Source organism: Mastomys coucha, unplaced genomic scaffold (assembly GCF_008632895.1).
Source record: "Mastomys coucha isolate ucsf_1 unplaced genomic scaffold, UCSF_Mcou_1 pScaffold5, whole genome shotgun sequence".
Lineage (NCBI taxonomy): Eukaryota > Metazoa > Chordata > Mammalia > Rodentia > Muridae > Mastomys > Mastomys coucha.
In genome coordinates, this window is record NW_022196911.1 from 10,991,748 (window position 1) to 11,019,700 (window position 27,953).

Genomic DNA, 27,953 nt, shown 5'->3' on the forward strand with positions numbered 1-27,953 from the left:
TAGACCAGGCTGGCCTTGAATTCAGAAATCCGCCTACCTCTGCCTCCCAAGTGCTGGGATTAAAGGCGCCCACCACCACTGCCTGGCCAATTACTTTTTTTTAATATCTTAAATGAAAATTAATATTACCAACATATCCTAATCGATTGAAATCTAAAAACATGAGGAAGTTGAAATTTGTTGATTGTCATCCAATGGTCTCTCTAATTTGGTAATTGGAGAAATAGGTCCAATATTGTACAAACCATATACACTTTCTGCTTGTTTGTTAGTGACAGTGTCTTGCTGTGTACAACATAATGGTCTTGAGCATTTGTTTCTCCTATCTCAGCCTCTCTATTAGTATTGTTTATTTTGTGGTTTTACACTATACTATGGTTTTCAGAACAGCTTACTTATTTAAAAAGTATTTATATACCCAAAAGAAATGTAGACAATTAAATTGTGAGGGAGTTTGTAAGAGAACAATAAAGAGTGAGACTGAATGCTTTGCTTGACCTTTATAACGCTTGTATCAAGTTAGCACAGTAAGGGCCAAGATTTTAAGCTCTACTAAATACAAAACAAACAAATAAACACTTTATATATTCATGTTCATTTATACAGTTAATACATTTGGAATTATTTAAATAAAATTTATATTGAGAAAAACATTTGTATTTTCAGTATTGCTGTAGACAAGCATCTACATAAGACTGTTAAATTGATTGTTGTTTTATATCAACTTTTATAATACTCATTTTTATTATAATATTTCATAAATTTTAAAGAATATGACAAAAAAGATATTGTAGGTATTGAACCGGGGGGTCTCTGGGAAGAGTTGGGATGCAAAAGGAAAACAAGAATGTGATTTAATTCTATTTACTTAAAATATGTTTTTAAATATTAACTAATTCAGATAAGTTGAAATCATGTAAACTTTTCTCATAATATTGCAATAAAACTAGAAAAAAGAATGATACTGCTTGGAATTTTTGCATTTTTCTTCATCAAAGATAACTAGCTTGCAACTTGTATTTTTATGTGTTTTTATCTAGTTTTGGTGTGGAGTAATGTTCTTAAAGGGAGAACTTGAAAATGTGCTTTTTGTTCAGTTTTGTAGAAGTGTTCGGGGCAGATTAATTCTTTAAATGTTTGGAATTTTGTCATTAGGCTTTCCTTTATTGCAAAGTTTTGAATTGCTTTGTAATCTTGCTTTTTATCTAGAATTATTCATAGTAGTCTTTAATTTCTCCTAATTGTTTCTTGCTTCACTTGTTTCCTTTGGAGACTTGTTTGAGTTCTCTGGTTTAAAGATTTGTTAAATTTATGTAAGCCTTTGAAAAGTAACATTTCTTAAATCTTTTTGGACCCTATTTTATTTATTTCTATGCTCTTTTTTACATTTAGACCTGTGACATCAACTGTTTCCAAATGGTTGGTCTCCTGTTTATTTTTTAAATAATTAAAATCTCACAAATTTCTTTGCTATGAGAATGAAATCCGCTTCATATTTTGTTGGCAGTACTTACCAATTTTTCCTTTGTCAGATTTCAGCTGTTTGGAGTATTTTTGAATGTTTACATAAGTTTAACTGTGTTAGGTTTATCTAATGGAAGTGCTGTAAAATTCAAAAGATTTACCCCTCTGGGGCTGAAGGAAGTGGCTTATTGATATTTGAAACTTTTTGGATTTGGTGTTTTCAAGTTACAGACACTTTCCCTGTTTATTCTTTTCATTGTCGGAAAATGTTTGTTTGCTGTATATAAGTATGCATGTATGTATGTATGTGTGTATTTATAGCTTTCATTATATTGTGTAAAGCATGGTAGGTTTAACAAACCTAGATGATTGCTTCTAAGCTCAGAAAGGACCTACGAGATTATCATAAAACACTTTGATAAGGGCTGTGAGAGGAACAAGCAAAATTGTTGAGAAGAGGGATAAAAAACCCCATCTGTCTTTAGGGTTCAAGAACCCTCCAAGGAAATCACAGAAAGAAACTTGTATTTGAATGGCGAGAGGAGTCTTGAGTTTTGGGTAGGAGTAAAGGAGCAAGGCAATGAGACAGGAAGAAAATTTAGAAGTACCAGATACTTTCAACAGAATAGGAAGTTACAGGTTTGAATAAAGGAGCGACAGCAAAAACAAAGCTTAAGAAGCTTATAAGGCTTTGCGTCTAATGTCTTTTAACACACTGTAATAGGTACTTTCATCTGCTTGTGGCATAAAACCTTTTCTAACTTACATATTTTGCTTCTAAAAAGACAATCACCTGTCTTGCCCAAGACTGTTTTGAGTGGTTTCAACATCTTACTGAGTGAAGATTTGCCTTAACTTAGGATATTTTAATTCATATGCCAATTTAAAGTCTTGTTCCTAAGCCAGTTATGGCGATGCACACCCTTAGTCCAAACAGTTGATTGGCATAGCAGGTGGACCTTTGATTTTGAGGCCACCCTAGTCTACTGAGTGAATTCCAGGACAACCAGGGCTATTAAGAGATTTTAAAAAACAAACAAATAAACAAAAAATCCCGTCTTTTTAAGTGCTTAGCAATTTTCCTTTGTAGTAGGAGTGGTTTTAATGTCTTTACTTGAATAGTTTGGTAAGAAGCCTTTTATTACATAGCACTTGGAGTCATAGGACATAAACCCAAAGGTTTATTAAATGCGTCTTATGTTGTGTAAAGTTTCTCTAGGAGACCTTGGCTACTTATCCAGAATTAACATGAATTTATAAGTGAGATAAGACACACTCACTTCCCTGAAGTCTTCCCAAGACATCTTGATATATTTATTTAGATATTTTTGGCTAAAAAATTCAACCCTGGTAAGTATTTACCTAAAATGAGCTACATTTGTTACATAGATTAGAGGTGACCATGTTTTGTTTTCTGGAACAAGTTCATGTATGTTGTGGGAAATATTATAAAAGCAGCAACATCTCCCACTATTTTCAGCTATTCTTTGCCCAGATAATCCCTGCTTCCTCCACGGCTAGCCCCATGCACCAATAGGTCGCACCAATCAGTCGTGGTTCTCTTGCTGCAGATTCAGTTCACATTCTCAGCCATCCACTCCCTGTGGTCAGTGGTCCCAAATCCCAGTAACCTAGCAACCTGGTAAAATCAAAACTCTTGAAGCTTATAATTAACCAGTCAGATTTATTTATCAATAAATTCTCAATTCACAAGATGCCCACACAATAATTTCAGAGCCAATTGATAATGATACAAGCTGCCCAGCTAGATTAGACAAGTTACCCCAGTTATTCTATCCTTTATGATATTCATAGCTGCCTGTGGCTATTTAAAGTCAAATGGAATCTTCCTCTCCCTCTATCTTCCTTCCTCTCCTCCTAGTCACTGTCTTTGAAACTCTTACCTCCGCCTCCCTTTTCCCTGTCGAACCACAGACTTCTTGTTGTATTAATAAGTAAATTAATTGGACAGGGAAAATTCTGCTACACATGCACACACACACACACACACACACACACACACGTGTGTGTGTGTGTATTATATATATATATATATATACATGTATACATTCTTCTGATTCATTTTGTTTAATTTCTACTCTATTGATTGTATGGTATAAAATATAAGGGTTTGTAAAATATCTATTTAAAATGATAGAAATGGTAGACATAGGGCTAGTAGTAGAGTACTTGCCCATCATATGTGAGACTCTTGATTTAATTTCCAGCACTGCTAAGATAATACCAGTATTGTTAGTAATAAACAGGCTAGGTATTTATAGACACCATTTTTTTTTAATAAAAGAAACATCTTTTAAAGTTTTTTTTTTCTTTTTTGTATGTGTCTATGGGAACTCGCATGTGAGTTCAGGTGACCTTAGATTCCAGAAGAGAAGGTCTGAGTCCCCATTGATGGAATTACAGATAGTTTTGAGTATCCAGACGTTGGTGGTAACTAGATTCAGAATCACTGAACTGTCTCTGCAGCCCCTAGATTATCTCTGGTACAATAAAGCAACCCAAAATTTGCATGTTCTTTTATAACTTTAAAATCCAAAAATTCATAACTTTTTGATTCCAAAATTTTAAGCAGAGATTACTGTCTAGTGATACTGAGATGCTTTTGGAAATTCAGTTTTTAATCAGTCATTTGTTTGGATATGTCTCACAAGGAGGTTATGTTTTTAGTTGTGCTCCTTTAAGGAAGCTTCTGGAGTTTTCAGTTTATATTTTGTCACCGGGAAAAATCTTATCATTTATCATTTGTATTTAAAATGTAGGGAGGAAAAATGAATAGCATTAGATATGATTGTTAAACCTTTAGAAACTAACATGCCACTTGGTAGAAATATAATTGGTGAGCTGGAGCAAAGGTCTGTAGTTAAACAGTAAGGTTAATGAGTATCTTTCTTTTTGTCTTTTTGTCTTTTTTTATTTTCTGTTTTCTTTCCCTTTTGTTGGCTTTTCAAGTTGTACTTATCTGAGGCTGTTTGAAATGATTTTCTTTGAAGGCGTTTTGACATTGTTTTAATTGAATGAAGGTGCAGAACTGACATGATAAATCAATACAGGACAAGTTTTAATGCAAGGCATAGCACATTAACCTGGAAATTGTTTGCAATAGACAAAGCAGCTGCTATGATTAAATTTTCTTCATTCCTGCTTAAAACATTTTGAAAAGGATGACCTTCACAATTCCAATTGCTTTAGAGTACTTATGGTATACACTGTAGCACACTTGAACTACTTGTTGGTTCACGGGTACAGTAGTATTTGGTTTTTTTAGGGCTAAGAATTTTATCTGTCATGGACTCAATATTTGTTTTATTTGCTTTAAAAATAATTTTAATGTAACAGTTGTAAGAATTAACTTTTTTCTTTATAGTCTTATGGCTATAATTAATACCAAAAGATACTTATTATGTCAGAAGAGTAGGATATGCCTTTTTTCAATGGAGAAATGGTGGGGTAGACCAACTGGCTTGATAAATGGTGTGGGTCAAATAAGTGTTAACCAACATGCTAAAATGTCTTCATAGGGGCCTGGGAAGATGGCTAAGTAGGTAAAACACTTGCTGTACAAGTATAAGGACCTAAGTTTGAATCCCCAGAACCATATGCAGTTGTGGCAAAACCTCCTATCTTTTTTTTTGGGGGGGGGTTTTCGAGACAGGGTTTCTCTGTGTAGCCCTGGCTGTCCTGGAACTCACTCTGTAGACCAGGCTGTCCTGGAACTCAGAACTCAGAAATCCACCTGCCTCTGCCTCCCAAGTGCTAGGTTTAAAGGCGTGCGCCACCACCGCCCGGCAAAACCTCCTATCTTTAATCCCAGTATTTCTCCAGGGAGGTATAGAGTCCTCTGACACTCACAGGCCAAGTCTCCTGGTATACAGAGTTGCAAACAGCAAAGATACTTTGTCTTGGTTTGGAAGATAAACTGACACCCAAATTTGTCTTCTGGCTTTTATATTTGACACTTTTATGCACACATATGATGTGTCTGTACACAAACACCTCCCCCATACAAATGTACTTAGACAGGTAAAACATGTTTTTATTCATCATGCATTTTGAGACCATTTTCCTATGTTTAATATGTAATCTTTTAAAAATTAAGAACTTTTATTTTTAAAGAACTTGCAAATTAAAGAAAAATGCATATCTAATTTAGCCAGAACCAAAGTATATCTCAGTAAACCTTTTCTTTTCTTTTTCTTTTTCTTTCCTTTTCTTTCTTTTTTTTTTTTTTTTTTTTTTTTTTTGAGACAGGTTTTCTCTGTGTATCCCTGGCTGTCCAGGAACTCACTCTGTAGACCAGGCTGGCCTGATCTACAGGCCAGTATCTCAGTAAACTTTATAGTTAGAATACCCATCCTGGTGCGCATTGGATTTAACACTTTCACCTGATCGGGTCAAAGATCTTGTTGGCGTACAAACTGTCAGTGAGGAATAGCTAGCTGGACTGCTGTTTGTCAAAAGGGTGTATGCAGATTTTCTCTCTTAAACTACTCATATCTATTTCATTACTTATTGTTAGCAACTCTTGAATACATGATTTGTTAATTAAGTTTGAAATTGTAAGGCCATTCCCTATTCCATTGAAGCATACCACAACTAAACAAAGTGCTTGATGGAATAAGAAGGTGTCTGTCCAGGTTGTTTTAGAGGAACAGGTATGGGAGTATATAGACTAATAAAAAATGAGGAACTTGTAGATGAGCAGGAAGGGCTTTCTGGGGATGAACTTGGGGCCATGTATGATTGATTTCTTGTGATGTTTCTTCTCTCTCCCCCACTACGTTGTGAAGTTAATTCTGAATCTACTCAGAAAAAGAACAACATTTAAAAAGTTATACAGAGTCACAGGTATTTAATGCCTACTGAGAGAGAAGAGAATCACTCTTTCCCAGGGATGTTTCTCTTAATTAGCTACCCATATACCCAATACCAATATTAAATTGTCAACTCTGAAAATGTAATCACTAAATGGACCCAGCACAGAGAGCCAGGGGTTGAGTGGAAGAAGCCATAAATTTGAGAGTGGGGGCACACAGGAGTTGGGGCGATGATGTTCTTGTGAATCTAAAAGATTTAAAAGTTACAGTGGATTTTAAAGCATGCAACTTGAAGGAAAGTAAGCAAGTATGTAACTTCCATGCTAATAAGAAAAAGAAAATAAATATATATCCCGGTGTGTTAATTTTCCCCTGCCATAAGAAAGGGAGGCCAGGTAGAAAAGGAAAAGGAAGGCAGAGAGGTAGGATCTATAGAAAGCATATATTAGTAAGAAAGTAGATAAAATCATGTAGTGCAAATGGGGTCAGTTAAAACACAAAGATTGATAGATTGAGAACAAATTCATTTTGATACTGCTTATAGAAATCTAATTAAAATACAAAGAGAAAGATTAAAAGTAATATAGTCAAATATACAGTATGAAAAGTCAAGCAAAAATGTTGTATTTATACTAATAGAAATGTAAGATTAGTGGCAGAAAGCTATTAATAACTTTTAAAGACAGAAAGCAAAGTAAAAGTAGAAGGACAAGTAATCTTTGGTATAACTAAGTGATAAAGTACTTGTTAATATAGCTGAGGCCCTAACTGCATTTCCATCACAAGAATAAGCAACAGGCCTAGTCATAGTAGTCTACCTTATCTTTAATAACCTACTTAATATTTATAAAAGTGTGACTGGGAACAATTATGGAGATGGCTCAGTGGGTAAAGGGCTCACAAAAGCATATGGATCTGAGTTTGACTCTCTAGCACCCCCTTAAAAGCCACATGTGGTAGCAGTTAGTCAGATACTGACCCATCAGCCTAGATGAATCTGTGAGCTTTGGATTCAGTGAGTGACCTTGTTGGAGGAAATAAGGTAGAGAGCAATAGGGATACCCAGTCTTGCCACCACATGTGCGTGTATACATGAGTGTACACACACACACACACACACACACACACAGAGTTTACTTTTAATTGACTATATCCTGTGTTGAAAAGCATGCTATAGATGGTTGTGAACCACCATGTGGTTGCTGGAATTGAACTTAGGACCTTCGGAAGAGCAGTCAGTGCTCTTAACCTCTGAGCCATCTCTCCAGTCGCCTGTCCAAATATTCAAAGTTAATAATTTATATAGGACCAGGCAATGGTGGCGTGCGCCTTTAATCCCAGCACTTGGGAGGCAGAGGCTTGCAGATTTCTGAGTTCGAGGCCAGCCTGGTCTACAGAGTGAGTTCCAGGACAGCCAGGGCTACACAGAGAAACCCTTTCTCAAAAAAACAAAAACAAAAACAAAGAAAAATAATTCATATAGTTTCTGCTGATGTTGTTTTATTTTATTTTTCTCTATAGCATAGGAAACTAGAAATCAAACCAAAGATAATTGGGGAAATCTTAACGTCTTTGAAATAAAAAGTCTTTATATATTTTGTAGCTATCAACTTACTGTGACTTGAATGATAATGAAAATACTTCTTAAAGCCAGCTTAGATTTATATATATACCATGTGGAGAGGCCAGGAAGCATGCAATTATTGAAGTATCCATTTCAGATTTGGAAAACTGGCAGATTAAGTCTTTTAGAAAGAAAAGAAGGAAATAAAAAACTAAGAGTAGATGTCAGTTAAAAGCAGAATCTATAAAATGAAGTGAACCAAAATGTTACTTTAATAAGCCAACCCCAAAATGGCAGTTTCCATGAGCTGTTTACTGAACTTTTTTACCTTTGTGACTGAAGAGGGCAACAGATTCCATTACAGATGGTTGTGAGCCACCAGGTGGTTGCTAGGAATTGAACTCAGGACCTCTAGAAGAACAGTCAGTGTGCTCTTAACCTCTGAACCAACTCTCCAGCCCACGACTGTGGTTGTTAAGATAAACAGTTTAGCTGGGCAGTGATGACGCACACCTCGGAACTGCAGTCAGGTCTCTTAACTGAGATGGCTCTGAGCCATCTCTCCAGTCGCCTGACCAAATATTCAAAGTTAATAATTTATATAGAGCCGGGCAATGGTGGCGCGTGCCTTTAATTCCAGCACTTGGGAGGCAGAGGCAGGCGGATTTCTGAGTTTGAGGCCAGCCTGGTCTACAGAGTGAGTTCCAGGACAGCCCAGGCTACACAGAGAAACCCTGTCTCGAAAAACCAACCAAACAAACAAAAAGATAAACAGTTTACTCTTTTAACTAACATAGGATTTCTATTACATTATTCTTCCAGAAGCAAGTCACAATGCTATTCTAGATTCTAGAGGTTAGCACATTTATTTATATTGCAAATAAAAAGAATATAATGAGATTAGAGGATTGTAGACTTTAAAAAAATGGATCTACTCCAGGAAACAAAATTAACATCAGAATTAACAGTTGGTATCTTGGAAGACTGGTAGAATAGATAACTAACCAGGGTGGAAAACCTTTCCCATTGGGCTGCAGAGATGGCTTAGTGGTTGAGAGCACTTCCTGCAAGCCTGAGTGGTTTACAGCCATCCATAACTACAGGTCCAGGGGACCCAACACCCTGCACCAGTCCTGAACATGGTGCACAGAAACATATAGGCAAACTCTCATACACATAAAAGTAGAAATTTTAAAAAGAATACCTTATTGTAGATTGACAAATACTTAAAAAGATAAATCTGAATGTTTAAGAGACTAGAGACACATTTCTAAGAAAGACAACTACAGTATATCAAAATTGACAATACCAAGGTATTAAAAAAAACCCATCAAGGTTAATGAAACTGAATCCATCACCAGTGAGTTCTAAAGGGAATTTAAGAAGAAATAACACTAACTTCATATAAGCTCATCCAAAGTTGGAAACATTGCAACATGTTAGGAAGCCAAAATAGCATTAATGTCTAAACCTGAGATTCTAATTATGACAGAAGAAAATTATAGACAAGTTCTATTCCTAAATATATTTTAACTTTTTATTTATTTTTATGTATATGAATATTTTTGCCCCATGTATGTCTGTGAGCCACGTGCATACCTGGTGCCTAGGGAGAGACTAGAAAGAGGGTTTTGGATTCCCTGGGACTGGAATTATAGACAGTTGTGAGCTGCCATATGGGCTCAGAGATTTGAACCCAGGTCTTCTGGAAGAAAAGCCAGTGCTAACTGCTGAGCCAATGCCTGAGACAGGTGAATGAGAGAGATGGAGAGAGAGAGGGAGGGAGGGAGACACAGACAGAGAAAGACAGAGAGAGAGATACACACACACACACACACACACACACACAGACACCCTCCCTCTCTTAAACAACTGAAATGTTGGGAAACTGAATCTGGTACTGTATAAAAAGGAAGAAGAGAAATGTATAATGACCAAGCTGAGTTCATTTCAGGAATATAAGGTCGGTTTAACATTTTAAAAATTAATTTAAAAAAGCCCTCTATGATCTGTATATAAGATGGGTAGCTTACCTAGAACTTTATCAGACTTCTTTTAAGCTAGTAGCAAGTTGAGTATAATGTACATTTGTGAACTCATGTAGTTGGAAAAGAAAACATATGTTATGATTTTCAAGTGACGATTCCTCTTACATAACCTCCACCTAGGGCCCATCCCCCCTTCTGCAGAACAATTATAAAAACCATTAATCAAGAAGGAGCTTTGCAAGCTGGACAGTGGTGGCACACGCCTTTAATCCCAGCAATTGGGAGGCAGAGGCAGGCAGATTTCTGAGATCGAGGCCAGACTGGTCTACAGAGTGAGTTCCAGGACAGCCAGGGCTATACAGAGAAACCCTGTCTTGAAACAAAACAAAACAAAAAACAAGCAAACAAAAAAACAACAACAACCTAAAAGAAGGAGCTTTGCTGGGTAAAGGTTGATAATGAAAACTAATTATGTATTCACATACTAGAAATATCTAATTTCTAAAAATGTGCAAGCATATAGGAAAACTTAAGTTTTTAGGAATAACTTAAAATAATAAAGGCACAATGACCAAACCTTTTATATTCTTGAGAGAGATGTAAGTCAACCTAACTAAATGAATAAATTAGGCCATTATTCATGGCTTTAAAGTTTCAGTGCAGTTGATCTCAATGCATAGTCTAAAGTGTATCTAGAATACTAGTGAAATACATGCAAAAAGTGGAAGATGGCAAAGAATAGCTAAAATACTGTCTGTGTCAGGATTTCTATTCCTGCACAAACATCATGACCAAGAAGCAAGTTGGGGAGGAAAGGGTTTATTCAGCTTACACTTCCCACACTGCTGATCACTAAAGGAAGCCAGGACTGGAACTCAAGCGGGTCAGGAAGCAGGAGCTGACGCAGAGGCCATGGAGAGATGTTACTAGCTTGCTTCCTCTGACTTGCTCAGCTTATGTACTTAAAGAATCTAAGACTACCAGCCCAGGGATGGCACCACCCACAATGGGTGTTCCCCCATTGATCACCTACTGAGAAAATGCCCCACAGCTGGACCTCATGGAGGCACTTCCCCAACTGAAGCTCCTTTCTCTGTGATAACTCCAGCTTGTGTCTAGTTGACACACAAAACCAGCCAGTATAATACTCTTGATATGCTCACCAATTAATCTAGAATTATATAGCAAGAATAAATAGATTAGTGGAATAGAGTGCTCCAAACACTGACCTATGTATACTTGTGCACAGTTCATGGCATGCTCTGAGAAGTGTGTCATCTGACATTTGTCATGTGAACAGCACATAAAATACTATAGACCTAGATGATACAGATTGGTCACTCATCACATACGGAAAATCTAAGCTGTGTGTGAGGCTGATACAAGTATAACATTGCATGATGTTCACAGCAAACTAGTTTTTACCAGTGAGTAGAGGTATGCCTTTCCTAGTGACCATTAAAATTGTGTAAATTTGAATAATGGGATTCTGTTAAAAGATGCTAAGGTTTTGTTTATACAGTTATTTTTGTCATTGTCTTTTTCTTAATAAGTTTAGGTTCCTTGCCTAAACTTTTAGAACTATAAGTTAAAAGTAGAAGTGGAAAAAAGAAAGACAAATAAGGATGCATAAGATTGTTTAAGAAATAACATTTTAAAAAGTATGCTCAAAAGAGTTAACATAGGGTAGAATCCTAGTTTGAGTGTTAATTGTTAGTTTGAGTGTTAATGTACTAGCAGCAATGTTTAAACTGTCACTTATACAGTTGTATATAAAGACAGAATTTCTCTTACTATGAACATAAAGCAGGACTCTTTCCCAACTATTCTTGTTAAAAGACTTATTTTGTAAAAAGGATTCATGGTGTGCATGGTATCCAGTGTTGTGTTAACTCTTTACTCTGGCTGAGATTCTGTGTTGATGGACAACTCAATAAATGCCTTTATTTAGCTAGATCATTCTTTATCATTTACATTAATACATATGAAAATTCTGTGTAAAACAATGATTTCCATCCATGTGTGAAGAAATTAATGAATTAATGAGTTCTAGGTTTTACTTCTTGATTCATGTTTAAAGGAGATGGAGTGAATAAATGCATATGTATACTTTCAGATAACTTTATAAATTTCAGCAAGTGAATAATTTATATTATCTTTCCCCACAGTTTAATTTTGTTGGGAGAATCCTTGGACCTAGAGGACTTACAGCTAAACAGCTTGAAGCAGAAACAGGATGTAAAATAATGGTCCGAGGCAAAGGCTCAATGAGGGATAAAAAGAAGGTAAGTTCTTGATAATAGTCATTTCTTCCTGTGAGTGAGTGCGTGGCTTGTATTTTGCCTGTTAGTAATTGTCTTAGGTTCTATTGCTGTGAGGAAGCACCATGACCAAAAAGCAAGTTAGGGAGCTTACACTTCTACAGGGCAGAAACTAATGCAGAGGCCATGGGGGTATTCTGCTTACTGGCTTACTTCTCATGGTTTGCTCAGCCTGCTTTCTAAGAAAATCCAGGACCACCTGCTCAGCGATGGTACCTCCCACTGTGGGTTGGGCTCTCCACCACTGATCACTAATTGAGAAAATTCCTACCTCAACTGAGGCTCTTTCCTTTCTGATGACAAGTTTGTGTAAAGTTGACACACAGAATTAGCTAGTCCAATAATCAGGTTCCACATTTCGTAGATGTTGGGCATAGTCTAAAATCTTCACGATTTTAAGTAAGAACTTTGGAACCATTTTAAGACATTATCCTAGTTTTTTGCTTATAAATCAAGAACTGAAATATCTGTCACTCCAGCATGATAACATGCTTTACTACTTATAATTTAGAACCGCCTATAAGAATTTGACTACCATATTCTATGTAAAACTATGGGACTAAAACTTGAGTTTGTTTTTGTGACAAAGCCCAGGCCTTGAGCTATGCTGAACAAGTACTTTACCCCAGAGTTACCATTCCCAGGTCTTTAGGCTTTAGATGGGATCTTATATCCCAGCAACATCCTCTTGCACACATTTGAAAGAAAGTAATTTGACTTGAGACCTTGATAAGTTGCTCAGACTGACTTTTAAACTTTTTATCATCGTGCCTCTTTTTTTCCCCCCTTTGGATAGCTGGGGTTGTAGACATAAAACTGTGTTTAGTTCCTAAAATGTTTATTTTCATAAGTCCTAAATGAGATTGGCCAGGTGAATTGGGGCAGTTAGTTTTAGCAATATTTTTTTCTTGACTAAAAGTGGTTTTCTAGACATCCTACTTTAGTAAATGAATCTGCTTTCTATTTTTAACACCTGCTGCTATTTTTACTTGATTATTATTAGTAGCACTACTACTATTATAATTATTTTGTGTGTGTGATCAAGACAGGGAGGGAATGGAGAGAAAACATGTGGGGATTATTTTGTCACTTTAATCAACCCATTGATGCTGAACTATTTGCTTTAAATATTGTTGTTAGGAAGACTTTATTTGATTTTCATCTAGAATATTATAAGGTAGATTTTTTTAAAATTTCTGTCTTTAAAAAAAGGTTGTAAATCTTATGAGTTTATTACTATTTATTAAAATTGTTATTCTTAAGGGTGATTTTTTTTTTTTTTTTTAAATAACATTTTTAAAGAGCTATCAGATGGTAAATCTGGGATCAGTTTATGTGAGGAGACTTTGTGGACTTTTCAGAAAAAAACAAAAAACAAAACAAAAAAAAAACCCAACCACCCACCAACATATTGTGAGTTTGTTGTGATGAACATATTACCTGAGCCTCACAAGCTGACTGCAACATTCTCTGCTTAGGAGAGAGTGGGTAGCTAGGAGATTTGCAGCACTCTTTGACCATATCATTAAATAGAGCCTTTTATATAGTTTAAATATATTTTTGTGGGAATTATGTTTTCCCTAGAACATCTTTAGATGTATCTAATTTTTTAAAATAAATATTTAAATAAACATTCAGAATTAGGTGTGTCGTAATCTGCAACTTTGGCTTCCAAGAATAAGTGACCATAGGGTGGAGACATTGGCCTTGAACAGTACTTGATGTAGTTGCTTAAGAACATTGAATGCAAAGTTTTGACAATTTAAGACACACCAATCTTCACCAAAAATGTAATTTATGTCCACTAGTTAAGATATGTTGTTTCTTAAAGAAAATATTGCTACTCCTTTTAAAGTTGCTGTTAATTTGGGTTGACCTCATTAATGTAACTCTGGTTATACAATACTCAACAGGTGAGAATTAGAAATTGGAAATGTGTTTTTGGATATGAGCAAAGAATATTGTCTCCTGTCTTTGGCACAGCAGAATGATAAAGAGTGAGCCTTACTCAGATTGCTTAGGTTAGAATCTTGATTCTGCCTTGTATAGCATTGTCGTGAGAGTTAAATGAATTTATAAGTGTAAAGCACTTAGAACAAGGAGATGGATATGAGCAAGTACTCAAAGAATAATCACAATATATTTTGTTTTAAACTACAGGCTAGAGGCAGTGCTTATGTAGTACGAGAATACTATAATTATTTTACTTTTGCAAATGGTAGTATTTCCTGTTGTCTCGTTACTTCTGAGTATCCCATGTCATTGTAGAATTTTCTCTATTGTTGGGAGTTTCTAATTCTTAACCTTACTGGTAAACAGTTCCCAAATTTTATTTTTTCCTGTTGTCTATTGAGATACAAAACTTTGGAGATTATACATGTTAAATGTGTATACATGTTGTATATGTAATGTATACTATATATAATGTGTGCCATACAGATACAGAATATACATATGTATATGTTATACACATGTAGAAAACAATAGTAAAACAAATAAACACATGAAAATGAATTGAGCCACAGAATACATTTTCAGTATTGTTAAAATGCTAGATTGACCTGTTAACTTGAATTGCTTCTATGTGATTAATATTTTCTTATGTCTTCATTAATTGCTCTCTACCTTATATATGTGTCAGGGTCTCTCATTTGAATTCTTAGCTTATATATTGATTTGGGGTCTCCCATTTGTTGACAGAAGCTAGAACCTGAATAGCTCCAGGGAGTCTCTGTGTCTTCATTTCTTGTGTATTAGGGTTATGGGTGGATCTTACCCCCACATGATTTTTACATGGGTTCTGAAGATCCAAACTGTTCCACACTCTTGAATAGCAAGTATTTACCCTCTGAGCCTTCTTTCCCTACCCTGATGTGCTTTCTAAAGTGTTGATAATGAAGTGAAAGGAAAGGTGTTTTCATTTGGTAATTGTCTTTTTGGTAAATGACACAAACAGGTAAGTACTGACATAAATAACAATAATATAATAAGAATAAGTATGTTTTAATAGTTACAAAGGAAATTTTTCTAGCTTTATTCCCTTTATATATGCTAAAATACTAACAAAGCTAGAGAAACCGTTATTTCCTTACTGGTTCATGTATTTTGAACAAAAATGTTACGATAAAAATAGTGTTTGTTGACTGAATCCTTCACTAAACACAGCACATACTGTCTTTTATGGACTATCCTTGCTATTTAATGAATACTTGTCAATGAGTAAGCATTGAAAATATTCCCACAGATGATTAGCCCTGTAGTTCAAATTATAAGAGAATGATGTAGCCGTGGCTCTCCTTGGCTCCCCGTTGAAGGTTTGACAGATAGTGATGATTGCAAGCTCTGTGTGCTTTTAACATTCCTGGAAGGTAGATAGTAGCATGTAATTCTAAGATGTTGGCTTAAGCATGTGAGTTAATATGTCAATCTTATTTCCTTTTTCTAACTTTGCTAATAATTCATTATTATTGGGTTTACCAGGTGTTTTTTGTTGTTGTTGTTGTTGTTGTTGTTGTTGTTAGATTCAAGTAGCCTGCAGGACTACTTAACAAATCATGGGCAGGAAACTGATAGAACTTAAAGTTCTATCAGGAATGTCTTGTCTGTCCTGAGCAGCATATGTTTGGGTATTTCTGTAGCTGAGTATGCTTATTAACAGCATTGTTAGAAAATATGTTATAAGTGAAAATCAGCTACTTTGTGTTAATTTTGTTTGATTTATTTTGTGTACTTTGCATTAATTCTTTTCTTAATATTTGACATACATTTTTTTCAACTAATCTTGGGTTTATTATCATTTGCATTTTGTATGTGAGAAAACTTTTGTCAGGGAGGTTGAATGGTTTGCCAGAAGAGTGGTAGTCAGAACTTGAAATAAAGTCTGCATTGTGTCATTTGATGTCTCACATTTTACTCTAAGGCGTTTCCAACAGCGACTACCACAGAAATGCTGCAACATATGAACTTAGGAAGCCAGTTGAACATTTTATTGAATTATTTCATGCTTTCTTACTTTTTCACAAGTGACAGTGTTTTTCATAGTGTTGGACCACTGAATACCCCCGATATTAGATGTCTAGGGACTTCTGACACTCATAATCAATAATCATGTCTCTAGGGAACACTTACTGATATCATATAATTTGCTTCAATTTGAGCACTATTTGGAGATTATATTAGATTGCAGAAGTTCTAGGAGTGATCTCCACTGCTGAAACCAAGCACAGCCCACCTTTGTTTTCTCTTCAGCTCTGGCATTTTTAAGATCTCCTTCTCAAGTTTGATTAATTTGCTTAGAATGACCTACTCAGAATATCATTTTGCTTAGGCTTGCCTGTTTGCTATTAAAAGATAATGAAGGAATTAAACATGAACAGCCATATAGAATGAGACATGGGGAAAGGTAGGCTTTCTTCTGGGAGTGCCACGTTTCAGGCTTTTCTAGTTCTTGAGCTCCTTATGAGTTTTTATGAAGCGTCTCTGAGGAATAACAATTGGTGACATCATTGACCATTGGTGATAAGGTCATCTCTCTTCTTTTTTTTTTTTTTTTTAAATACTTATTTATTTATTTTATGTGAGTACGCTGTCACTCTCTTCAGACACACCAGAATGGTTGTGAGCCACCTCTGGAAGAACAGTCAGTGCTCTTTAACTACTGAGCCATCTCTCCAGCCCTGATAAAATAATCTTTCATTCCCTTCCCTGTCCTGTTTCTGGAAACCAGAAAATGTCGACCTTCTTAATTAAAATGATGTTGGTTTCCATGACAACCCACTCATATGCTGGGACTGTCCCATAACCTTTAGTTATCAATTACCCTCTTAATATATAAAGATACTAAATGAGAGTTGTGTTGTCAGGAAATGAAGAACAGATACACTCATAATGAATCACAGTATTGTATACAGATTATTACTCATCTGAAAACTTCTAATGATGGATTTAAAAAATGAAATATTCAAATATGTAGTGGGGATAGGACCCAGTATAAGCATGAAATTCACTTATGTTTTATATACCTTTCACATAAACCTTCTAGTGTGTACAGTTTTGTGCTGTTTACTTGGTTTTTTACTACCACCTATCGGGTTGGCAGTTAAAAAATTTTCTGTTTATAACATGTCAACACTCAGAAATGTTTTAGGTATTTTGGAGTACTTGATGATAATTTCTAACTAGTAATTTCCTTGATATTCAGAATCCCTCCTCAAGGACTTAGTCTTAAGTTTTCTAATAGAAAATTGTGTTCTTGTACAGATTTCATAATACTAGAGAAAGTACTTTTAAGTCATAGAACACAACTGTCTTTTGTATATAACTAGGTACTTTGAAGTTTTGTGGAATGACAGTTATTCTATAACAAAAGAAGTCTACATCCAAAAAGGAAGTCTTGGTGGGAACATTTTTTAGATTTCTGTTATCAGTCTATAAATCTATGGGTTCTTTCCTTTTATAAGCTGGAGGGAACAAAGTGTCCAAGCCTGTGAATTCCTGCCTCACACCTCATCATGTTTAGTCAAATCCTTCCATGATTTGAGTGTTTAGAGTTGATGAAGCTAGGCTAGTTAAGTTTGTCCTACAGGAGTTGCAAACTCAGCAGTCTTAGAATCCTGCTTACTGTGAAGAAGGCTGTATGGTAGGTCTGCCTGTCTTCTAGGACTGCTAATAGTGCTGGCTCATAGCAACAGCCTATATTACTGTGTACAATACCTGACTCAGGCTGTGTGTCAGCCTTGGGAGATAGTGAGTGGCACTGTTATATCTCAAAGGATTTGAGGTTTAAAGAGATATAGTATTCATTCCCTTGTATTGAGCAAAATACTGTTCTAAGTAGAAGACCACCTATCTCCTTGGGCAAATTCAGCTACATCATGCTATTCAGCTGCATCATGCCATTTTCTTTGGAATGTGGGCTTTCAAGTCAAAATCCATACAAAACTGGTACAAGCTTTAATTTTTAAAGTTAACCTTAGCTTTTTTTTTTTTTAATACGTTACTTGACTATTTTATCTTTTAGAGCTGTGCTTTAAAAAAAAAACGAAGGGAGTATTTTGTGTGTCTATGACAGGGGTATATTATGTAATAGAAAACAGTACAAATTTTGAATTTTCTCTCAAAGTATTAGGTATAACATTTATAAGATCACTTCTAAGATAACATTCTTAAATGGTCATTTACATCTCAAGTGAAATATTTTCTTACACTAGCAATTTATTAGATTCACTAACTTCTGCTTTTTATGTAACTTAGTTTGTAAATATATAATACTGTATGAGAATTGGAAAGTGCCATATGAACTTGAATCATTGTTGCTAAGATTGGCAACCTGAATTGGATCTCTGGGACTCTCATGGTGAAAGACAAGCTATGCTCTGACCTCCACATATGGGCACATTCACACATATAAACAAAAACACTAAATACAATTAAAAACCAAAACCATTATTCTAGAAACTGCTTTTGGCAGTCTGGAATGTTTTCTAGGTTGTTCAAATAATTGTTTATATGTACATATCTTTTATAGACAGTAAAGTGAATCATGGCAATTTATAATTTTAGATTTCTCTACAGTATTACAATCTGTCCTCTGGCATTTTACCAAGTAGTTGAGCTGTATGCTGAGGGATGGGAAGGTATATCTGCATGAAATTCTAAGTAATATTAACAGAGTGCATAAACTAAAATTTCCCCCATTTTTAGGAGTCTAAGGGTCGAGGTGTTTTTTAACCCCATTTATTTATTTAAAACAATTTTTTTAATGGGCAGTTACAGTTTCAACATTTTGAAGGAGATAAATTAGTTTGGGATTGGCATATTACTTCCATTAATTCTCAAGAACTCTTATGGATTTTGCTAGTTACATTTTCATGATGGACTAACATTTATCTCTGTCTCGATGTCCTTACCAGCTAGTGACACAATTATCTAACACAAAGACAGCTCCAAAGAACTTGTTTTATTGATTCTGTTGAATACTCTGTTCTCAGTAAATAATACCTTAAGCACAGGTATGAATTTTTTAAACATCTTTTCATTGTGGAAAAAATTGAAACAGCAGGACAATCAGCTACCTAATGGACTGTTATTTGTCTACCAACCATACCACTGCTACCTTCTTTCAGGAGGGCTCTTCTCATTGTCTTTCCCATTTCTTCCACTGCATGTTAGGTTATTTGAGGAGTAAATTCTGAACATATAGTTTCAACTTTAAATATTGTATTAGGTAACTCTAACATAGACTCAATAATAGTAATAAGTTAATTTTCTTTATATCACCAAATATGTACTCAATACTCAAAAGTTCATGTCCCATAAATGTTCTTTTTAAAATGCTTCTTGAAGTTAAATCCAGGGTTAGGTATGTTATCCTTTTAACATCAATATTTTAACATAGGCAGAGAGGCATGCAGATCTCTGTTGGTTGAAGGGCAGCCTGATCTGCACAGTGAGACCCTATTTCAAACAAAACAAAACCTGCAGACATCCAAAAATGACATGCATTTGAATGCCATCTATATTGTGATTGATTGATAGAGCCAAAGCTAGTGTTTCTCAACTTATGGGTTTTGACCTTTTTGGCAAACCTCTATCTCCAAATATGTTACAATTCGTAACAGTAGCAAAATTACAGTTTTGAAGTAGTAAAGAAATAATTTGATGGTTGGGAGTCACCACAACATGAGAAACGATATTAAAGGGCAGCAGTGTCAGGAAGGTTGAAAAACACTGTCATAAGCCATTCCTTCACTCAGCCCCGTTTTTCCTTCCCGATGTTTATAAAAAGACCTTATAAAAAGGACTTAATTGTATTTTAGAAACATTTATTTGATTTATTGGAGTGCTGGGAAATGTACCCAAGATGTCTTATCTACCTCAAAACTATACTTGAGCGTGAATGATTTTAAGAGCAGAAATGGAGTTTACTAAGAAGGGTGAGCGAGACAGGTAAGAAGGTGATGGTATATCTCCTTAGAGTGGGTGTCAGAGGGGGCTCGGAGGAGGAAGGAATGGGGCCTTTATGTAAGGGACTGTTAATTTGTTCTGAGAATTTGATGGCTGGTTACATTTTCATGGTAGCATTTTACATAGCTGTCACACGTATTTCTTGGATATTTGTAGTGAGAAGAGTGTAGTCATTAAGATTTTTACAGGTCTTCATTTTTGTTCCATATATTAAGTCTGATTTCTCGATGATGTAAGCAAGTACTGATTATTTTCTCAATTTTTTTTACTTGTTGCAAAACAGGTCCTGTTTTTTACTAGCAAGATAAGAGTTTTTATGTTAAAAGTTTGAAGAAAGGCTCAGTTTTTTATTCACTAGCTCTCACATAGTGAATTGGTTCTCAGAAACTCTCTAAAGGTAAAGAACAAGGCTTGCTTTTCTTTTCCTTTCCACTGTGAATGCATATTAACAGTTGTGATGTGTTTTGGTTCATTGTATGTTGTTTTTTCCCTCGTTGATGTAAAATGATGATTCATTTGTCCCATGCTAAGATAAAACAATCTTGATAACAGGAAAAACACTACTTACTGCTGCTGATATTGACAATGAAAGCATTTTTACCCTGTTATTCTTTTTAGGATATATCTGACTATACGTATAAATCAGAATCTCTTAAAATACTCAGAATAGTAGTAGTTAGTAACATCATGTAAGTCCATGGAAAAATTCATTTGCTGTACTTGGTTTCATGATTTAGGAATTACTTGAGCTAGTATCTTGATTTATGCTTTAAAATACTCATATGCTTTCAAAATCAAATCTGTCAGGAAATTTTAAGAGAATTTTTGCTTTTATCCTATTTGCCTATTCTGTCTTTTAGCATTGGACAGATTTTCACATTTGAATTTTTTCTTTAATTCTATTTTGTAAAAACTTTTATTCCATGTCTGGGGGGTGGGGTATAGCCACCATGTTCATGTGATAGTTTAAGGACATTTTGCTAGACTTGCTCCTTTCACCTTGTGAGGCCTAGAGAATGAACCCAGGTTCCCAGGTTTGGCCGCAGATACGTGTACCTACTGAGCCACCTCACTAGCTCAGTCCTTTCATCCTCTTCCTTGTCTTGTGTGTAGTTATGGAACAGTCGCACATGTGCCCAGGTGGTGTGTCTGATCAGGTGTATAATTTTGCGCCAGTTCCATAGGTTACAATATACTCAGTATTTTCTATACCTTATTTTGTTAACTATGTTTGACTTCACACCATTGTTTGACAGCATTTAAAAGGAACACATCTATATAGATAGCAATTTCTTTTAATAACTACATCAGATTCATTGGTGGTATGTCACCACTCAATTACATCTAATCTCCTGCTGTTATACATACAAACAATGGTCTAGTGTATGTCTTTGTGCTTGTCTTATATTCAGAAAAGAATTATAAAAGGGAAATTTGATATATACACAATTACATATATTATATATTTGATATTTCTATATCTATATATATCTCCATTGTATCACCAACAGAATGAAACTTCTGTTCGTTATTAGGAGACTTAGCATCTTTTTCAGGCATCAGGGAAAAGCTAATTATATCTAATTATGCCTTAGATTGGGTAAGTTTTGACTTTCTCAGAGAATTCTTAGTTGAAAAAGGCTGTATCTTTTTTTATGTTTTATATTCTTTATTCCTGCCTTACCATCACACCACAACCCACCCGCTCCTTTATTGGTTACTTCTTTTTTGCTTACTTTTTTAAAACAAATATTTTATACTTTTTTTTGTGGCAATTTCATATAAGTTTATAGCTTGGTCTTATTGGCCCTACTTAGCCTAGTTCTCTTACCACACCCCCTTTGCACTTTAATGTCACTCTTTAAAAGATGTATTTATTTTTATATTATATACATGAATGTTTTGCCTTCTGTGCACATTGTGTGAGCCTGGTATAAAAACCAGAGGGTTGTCAGATTCTTGAACTGGAGTTCTGGACCATTGTAAGTCTCTATGTGAGTTCTGGGAATTGAGCCCAGGTCCTCTGGAAAAACAGCAAAGGCTCTTAACCACCAAGCCATTTATCCAGCTCTCCCCTACCCCCTTTTAAATGACTCACTGAGGTGAATTAGTGTTGCCTACATGTCATGGATGTAGTATCATCCACAGGTTTTTGGGCAACCTAACCAGTGGGCCATATTTTTCATTTATTGATTTTGTGTGTGTGTGTGTGTGTGTGTGTGTGTGTAGTGCTGGTTGTCCTTGAACTCACAGAGATCAATCTGCCAGTGCCTCCTGAGTGCTGGGAATAAAGGTGTGTGTATGCCACCACACTGGGCCTATTGATAATTTTGACAAGATGAATTAGTATGTAGGAAAAGTTAAAGGATTTTTCTCATTAAAGTGGGTTTTTTTAAGTCAGATATGCTTGAATAGTAGTATTTAGCTATGAGAACAGATCAGTTGCTTTAGAACTGAGGCTGTTCAATTCTGCTGCACCTAATTTGGTTTAGAAAGAACCTGACTAGGCTAGTTAGTCTTAACCATCTTTATGGTAAAAATTGATTATTTCTATTCATAATACTATAGATATTTAGTTCTTATTACCTCTTGTAGTTAATACCATCTTCTAAGACTTTTACTTTAAAATAGCTTTTGCCAATGGGCTGGTTGGTTATTGACAGTTAGCAAAGATAGCAGTGTGGCTTCACAGTGCTTGTAGATTACACTGTTAAAAAATCCAAGAACTAGTGAGTTCTCTCATAGGTTGAGGGCTTTATGGATACTAGATGATGAATTTCCAGAAATTAGAAACAAGATTGACTGCGGTTAGGTGAGGTGCTTCATCTGCCATCGTAAAAAGTTTGAGGTACAGTTGGAGAAGCTATATTAGCATTGAAGACAAAATTGAATGCTATGTTAAAATTTACTCTCCTTTTGGAAGCAGTTGTTTTAATGTTATATCAATTATTTTTTAAAAAATAACTTGACAGCATTGGAAGAAATTGGCTAAAGAGGCAAGTCACAAATGATAATGAAGCCGCAGATAACCCACTTAGAAATTCTATTCTTATACTAAAGTAAGATTGATGTCCTTGATTCATGTCAGTTATTTGGTCCTTTATTAGATAGAAATTTTATTTTTAGTTGGCTCATCACAATTGATACCTTTATGAGGTACAATATGGTATTTTAATGTGTGTATACAATTTGTAACCATCCAATCAGCACCACATTTCTTTGTGTTAAAGAAAATATGCTTAACCTGTGCAGAAATTTCCCTAGCAACTTTCCTCAAAATAACTTCATATTGGAAATAACCCAGATGTCATCTTGCAAGTGGATGCTTAAATTCTGGTGCACCCATTCCATGGAACAGCCTACTGGTGCACATAAAAGAATGAAGGAAGGCTATGCTTACTGCATGGTTCTTTTAGATGACATTCTTGAAATGGAATGAAGTGTTTTTAGTCATGAAAAGGAGGCCCAGGATTTTTTGTGTGCTGGGAGGGTTCTATAAAGTAATTAGAGTGAGGATGCTATTTTGAGAATGATTTTATAGTATAGTTTTTTTTAAACATTAACAGTGGCAAGAAAGTTTTGTTGTTATTGTTGTTTTAACTCAAACACTTTGTTATTCTGTAATAATTAAATGTGATTCCCTAAGCATCATAAAACTAAAATTAAAATCTTATTTAAAAAAAAAAAGGCATTCAGGATCATCTATCTCAGCAGTCCTCTGGCCTTAATATCAATAACACATTAAATTAAAATAACACATCTCCGAGCCTCAGTGTCTTTTGCCATAGTCCACAGTGCCAGTGTCTTAAAAATGTCTGTGTAGCTGACAGCTAATAACTTGATTTACTTATGCACTGGCTAGTTTTATGTGAGCCTGACACAAGCTTGGAGCTCCCTGAAAGGAGGGAAACTTAGTTGAGGAATGCCCCCATAAGCTCCACATGTAGGGCATTTTTTAAATTAGTGAGTGATGGAGGAAGACACAGACCGCTGTGGATGATGCCATCCCTGGGGTGGGGTGGTGGTCCTGGGTTCTCTAAGAATGTAGGGTGAGCAAGGCATAGCAAGCAAGCCAGTAAGCAGCACTTCTTGATGGTTTCTGCATCACCTCCTGCTTCTTGTGAGCTCCTGGCCTCCTCCTTGCTTTCGATGATAAACTATTATATGGAACTGTGATTGAAATAAATCCTTCCTCCACAAGTTGCTTTTTGTCATGGTGTTTCATCACACCAATAGTAACTCTAAGACACTTCCATCCTATATTTTTGATCAAGTGAAGACATGATGTCTTGTTGAGCTTTCAAAGTGGTTGTTTTTTAAAGCAGAAAGAAGCCTACTGTATTAGTTTCTTTTAAATCCCTTTATTCAGATAACTGACAAATGTGACTTTAGGAAGGAAGGTCTGTTGGTCAGGGGATATAGTTTTATCACAGCATCCATCTTGGAAAATTCTAGGTTTGGCTTATTCGTCACATTTCTTCCAAATAGTAAACAGAGGTCAGGTGAAAGAGGAACTAGTTATCATCCTTAAACTACCTCAGTAGTCTGTGCCATTCACACCTCACCTACAGGCTCCAGATCCTCCCTCCCCAAACAGCGGAGATGTAGGCAAGTGTTCATACATGAACCTCTGGGAAATATTTCAGATTGAGACCTTAACATTTATTCTGCAAAAGACTAAATCAATTCTCTTCAAAGCATCTGTGGTTTTAAAAACACTTTTAAGAAAAATCAGACTCACTGGAGACAATCTCTTTGTTAAATGCAGTAAAATTAGCTTTCAGAGAAATGGACTTTTTAAGACAATTTAACCTTATTTTAAACTTTGTCAGCAGATAACATTAACCATTTGGAAATGCTGTCAAGGTTTTGTAAGCATGCTTAACTTAACCTGTTTATAGGCTATAGTATAACTTTTGGCATGGTCTCCTACTATTTCAAGCCTGTCAACTAGTTTTTATTAAGCCTGTTTGCTGCTTTTTTTTTTCTCATGTGTTTCAAAAATAGAAAGCACTTTAGAATATTGACTAGGTTATTTAGCTCTATTTCTGTTTGCATTTTCTGTTTTCATGAATCAAGGACTCTGAGGATTTTAAACAATTTTTTTACTTTGATGTACAATCCTTAAAATTGTGAGATACTTTTTAAGGGGTAAAAAATTTAACCCAAACAGAATTTCCTTTGTTTATTAAAATGAAGTAACATTTTAAGTAACCTGTAAAACTTAAATTACTCTACTATGGATCTAATCGTAGGATAAGTTAATTGTCCATGTCTAGTGAAATCAGGCATGAGTTTCAGCAAAAGGAGAGTCCATCTTATCACTGGATACTCTTAATGAGTCTTTAAAAATTGAAGCTTGAGTGGATTACAATCAGTTAAGGAGTATTTGAGTACCTTTGTAGTTTGGTTATATATGGCATGTTTTCTTTCTAGAATGTTCTTTTTAATAGTGACAGAATTGATAGGAAAGCTCCACTTATTTATATTGTGTGCTATATTGCTTGATTTTCCTAGCCATAATCCTGCAACAAAGAATGTCAGAAAACATCTTTAGCAGTGTTAGGCAATTTCATGAATCTGATGAGCCACTCAGTCTACCTTAGTAGTTTTTTTTTTTTTTTTTTTTTTTAGTCCTTTTGCTATGAAATACTTCTACCACAATTCCCTGTGGCTCTTTTATTTTAAAATGACCTTTTAAGACAGATCAAATTCTGTCTGTCTATCTTATCTATCTATCTATCTATCTATCTATCTATCTATCTATCTATCTATCTATCTATCTATCTGAGAGATAGTTCAGCAGTTAAGAGCACCTACAGATGCTGTAGAGAACCTTACTTCAGTTCCTAATCCCCATGTTAGGCTCACAACTTCTTGTAACACTAGGGTATTTGATGCCCTTTGCCTGACTCCATAGATGTCACTACTCTTGTGCATATAGTTGTGCACACACAGATACTCACACATACACACGCACACAGAACTTAAAAATAATGAAAAAATCTTAAAAAGGTACTTTTATCAAATTCCAAGATCTCATATTGTGTTGTGCCCTTAGTAGACTTTCTGAATTCAGATTTCTCTTATTTATTTATTTATTTTTTTTGTTGTTTTTCTTCCCTCAGCCCAGTTCAATCCACATTACAAACAGCATTTGTGTTCTACATCCTTTAGTCTGTTACTTAAAATAGGTTATTGGCCTTCATTCGAAATGATGATAGCTTTTCTATTTTCTCGTGATTAAAATTCAAACCAACTGTTTTTAAAAGTGATTTTTTTTCATTAGTATCATTTAGCAGTTAAAGGGGTATGCTTGGCTCTTTTTTTTCCTTTCTTTGTTTAAGTGGTGAATATTTTGGTCAGTTGGTTAAGAATCTTGCTTTCCATATTTTTTTCCTATAACATAAGATAAATTTATAGCCAAGGATAGTCTATTTCATTTCCTTCCCAACAGACACGTGCCTGATGGTTTCAGGATTGGTTAGTGACTTGTGCCCAATTTTTGATGTTTTTGTAATTCTACTTACACTTTCTAGTTAATGATATCACTTTCTAATAGGTCAAAATATTTTTCTATAACCTCTATTTTCTGTTGAGTTTAGAGTCTGTATCCTTTATCTAATTTCTCCCCAGTATCAGGCCTGCTTCTTTGATTTATCTTATAAGGTAGGGTGGTGTATATTACATTCTCATGTACTTAATTACTTTTGCCCTGCAAAACATTTTTAATGACAAACCTTTTGAATTGGTTTTATAGTGGTATAGCTTCAGTTTATAATGAGAAAAATGATAAAGTTGACTTGGTAAGTTCTTAATTTAGTGAAATTTTTATTAACTTATTTGTTTTTATATAACTATTAAGTATTGGGTTGGGGTGGGTGCTTACTGTCTAGGAATTTACTTAAGTAGTTTTGTTTCACCTAGTTTTGCTACATTTATATCCTAGTTATATTGGGGGAATAAAAGACATGATTTGTTTTCAAACAATAAAGTTTCTAAGTCATTCCATTTCATATTTTGATAGCATGCTAAAATTTTTTTTAAATCTTTATAGGATCTCAGATCTCAGTTTGCCCACAATAGCCTAAGCTGTATCACTGGTGTGGTGTAGTTAGCAGTAACTGTTCTCGTCACTCCCAGAGCACTGGAGTCTGATTGACCATTATACAGACACTCACTAACTTAACCTGGCAGGGTTAGAAATGGGCACTTACTATTTAATCAGTTAACACAATTAACTAAAAGCACAAGATATTTGTGTTAGGTCTGTCCTAAGTGTGTGCTCTCACTTTTTCATTTGTCTTAAAATTTCAGTAGGAAGTGTAGCTGTTTAGATAAACTTTACAGGCATTTACTACACATTTAAAAACACAAGATTTTGTAGACTACTATGAGCAGAAAACAAATCTGCAGTGAATAACTCATTATGTTTATATAGACATACAGAAGTAAGTGGTGGAAGAATATTTTTTTTTCTGGTGGAAGAATTTTTAAGTCAAAAATTTTAAATATAAACTTGCCATCATGTAAGAATCATTTGGTGGGAAATAAACATTGATAATTGTCAAATAAGGTTGCTGTTTGAAATGGTACATTCTGTTGTAGTCAAAGCTGGTCCATAGAATGATCTCTTAGACCCTCTATTGTCCTTAGTTAAACTGCACCTTATGACAATCTCTGCCAAAAAAAGTTAAAGATTCTTGATTTTTGTCCCTAGTCTTTCAGATTCCCCAAGTCTTTGAGTGCTGACTTTGTACAGTTAGAAACTAGTTTTTGTGGTATATTCAAAGATATTACCAGAGGCTTACCAGCT

The 27,953-nt window shown here is 35.0% G+C and overlaps 1 protein-coding gene across 1 annotated transcript in view; it reads left to right on the forward strand.

Moving 5' to 3' along the window:
- Positions 1–27,953, forward strand: part of Qki (QKI, KH domain containing RNA binding) — a 111,220-nt gene that overhangs the window by 40,139 nt on the left and 43,128 nt on the right. The window contains exon 4 of the mRNA XM_031351688.1: positions 12,020–12,136. Within this exon, the coding sequence (XP_031207548.1) occupies positions 12,020–12,136 (117 nt within the window). The remainder of the gene's footprint in view (positions 1–12,019; positions 12,137–27,953) is intronic.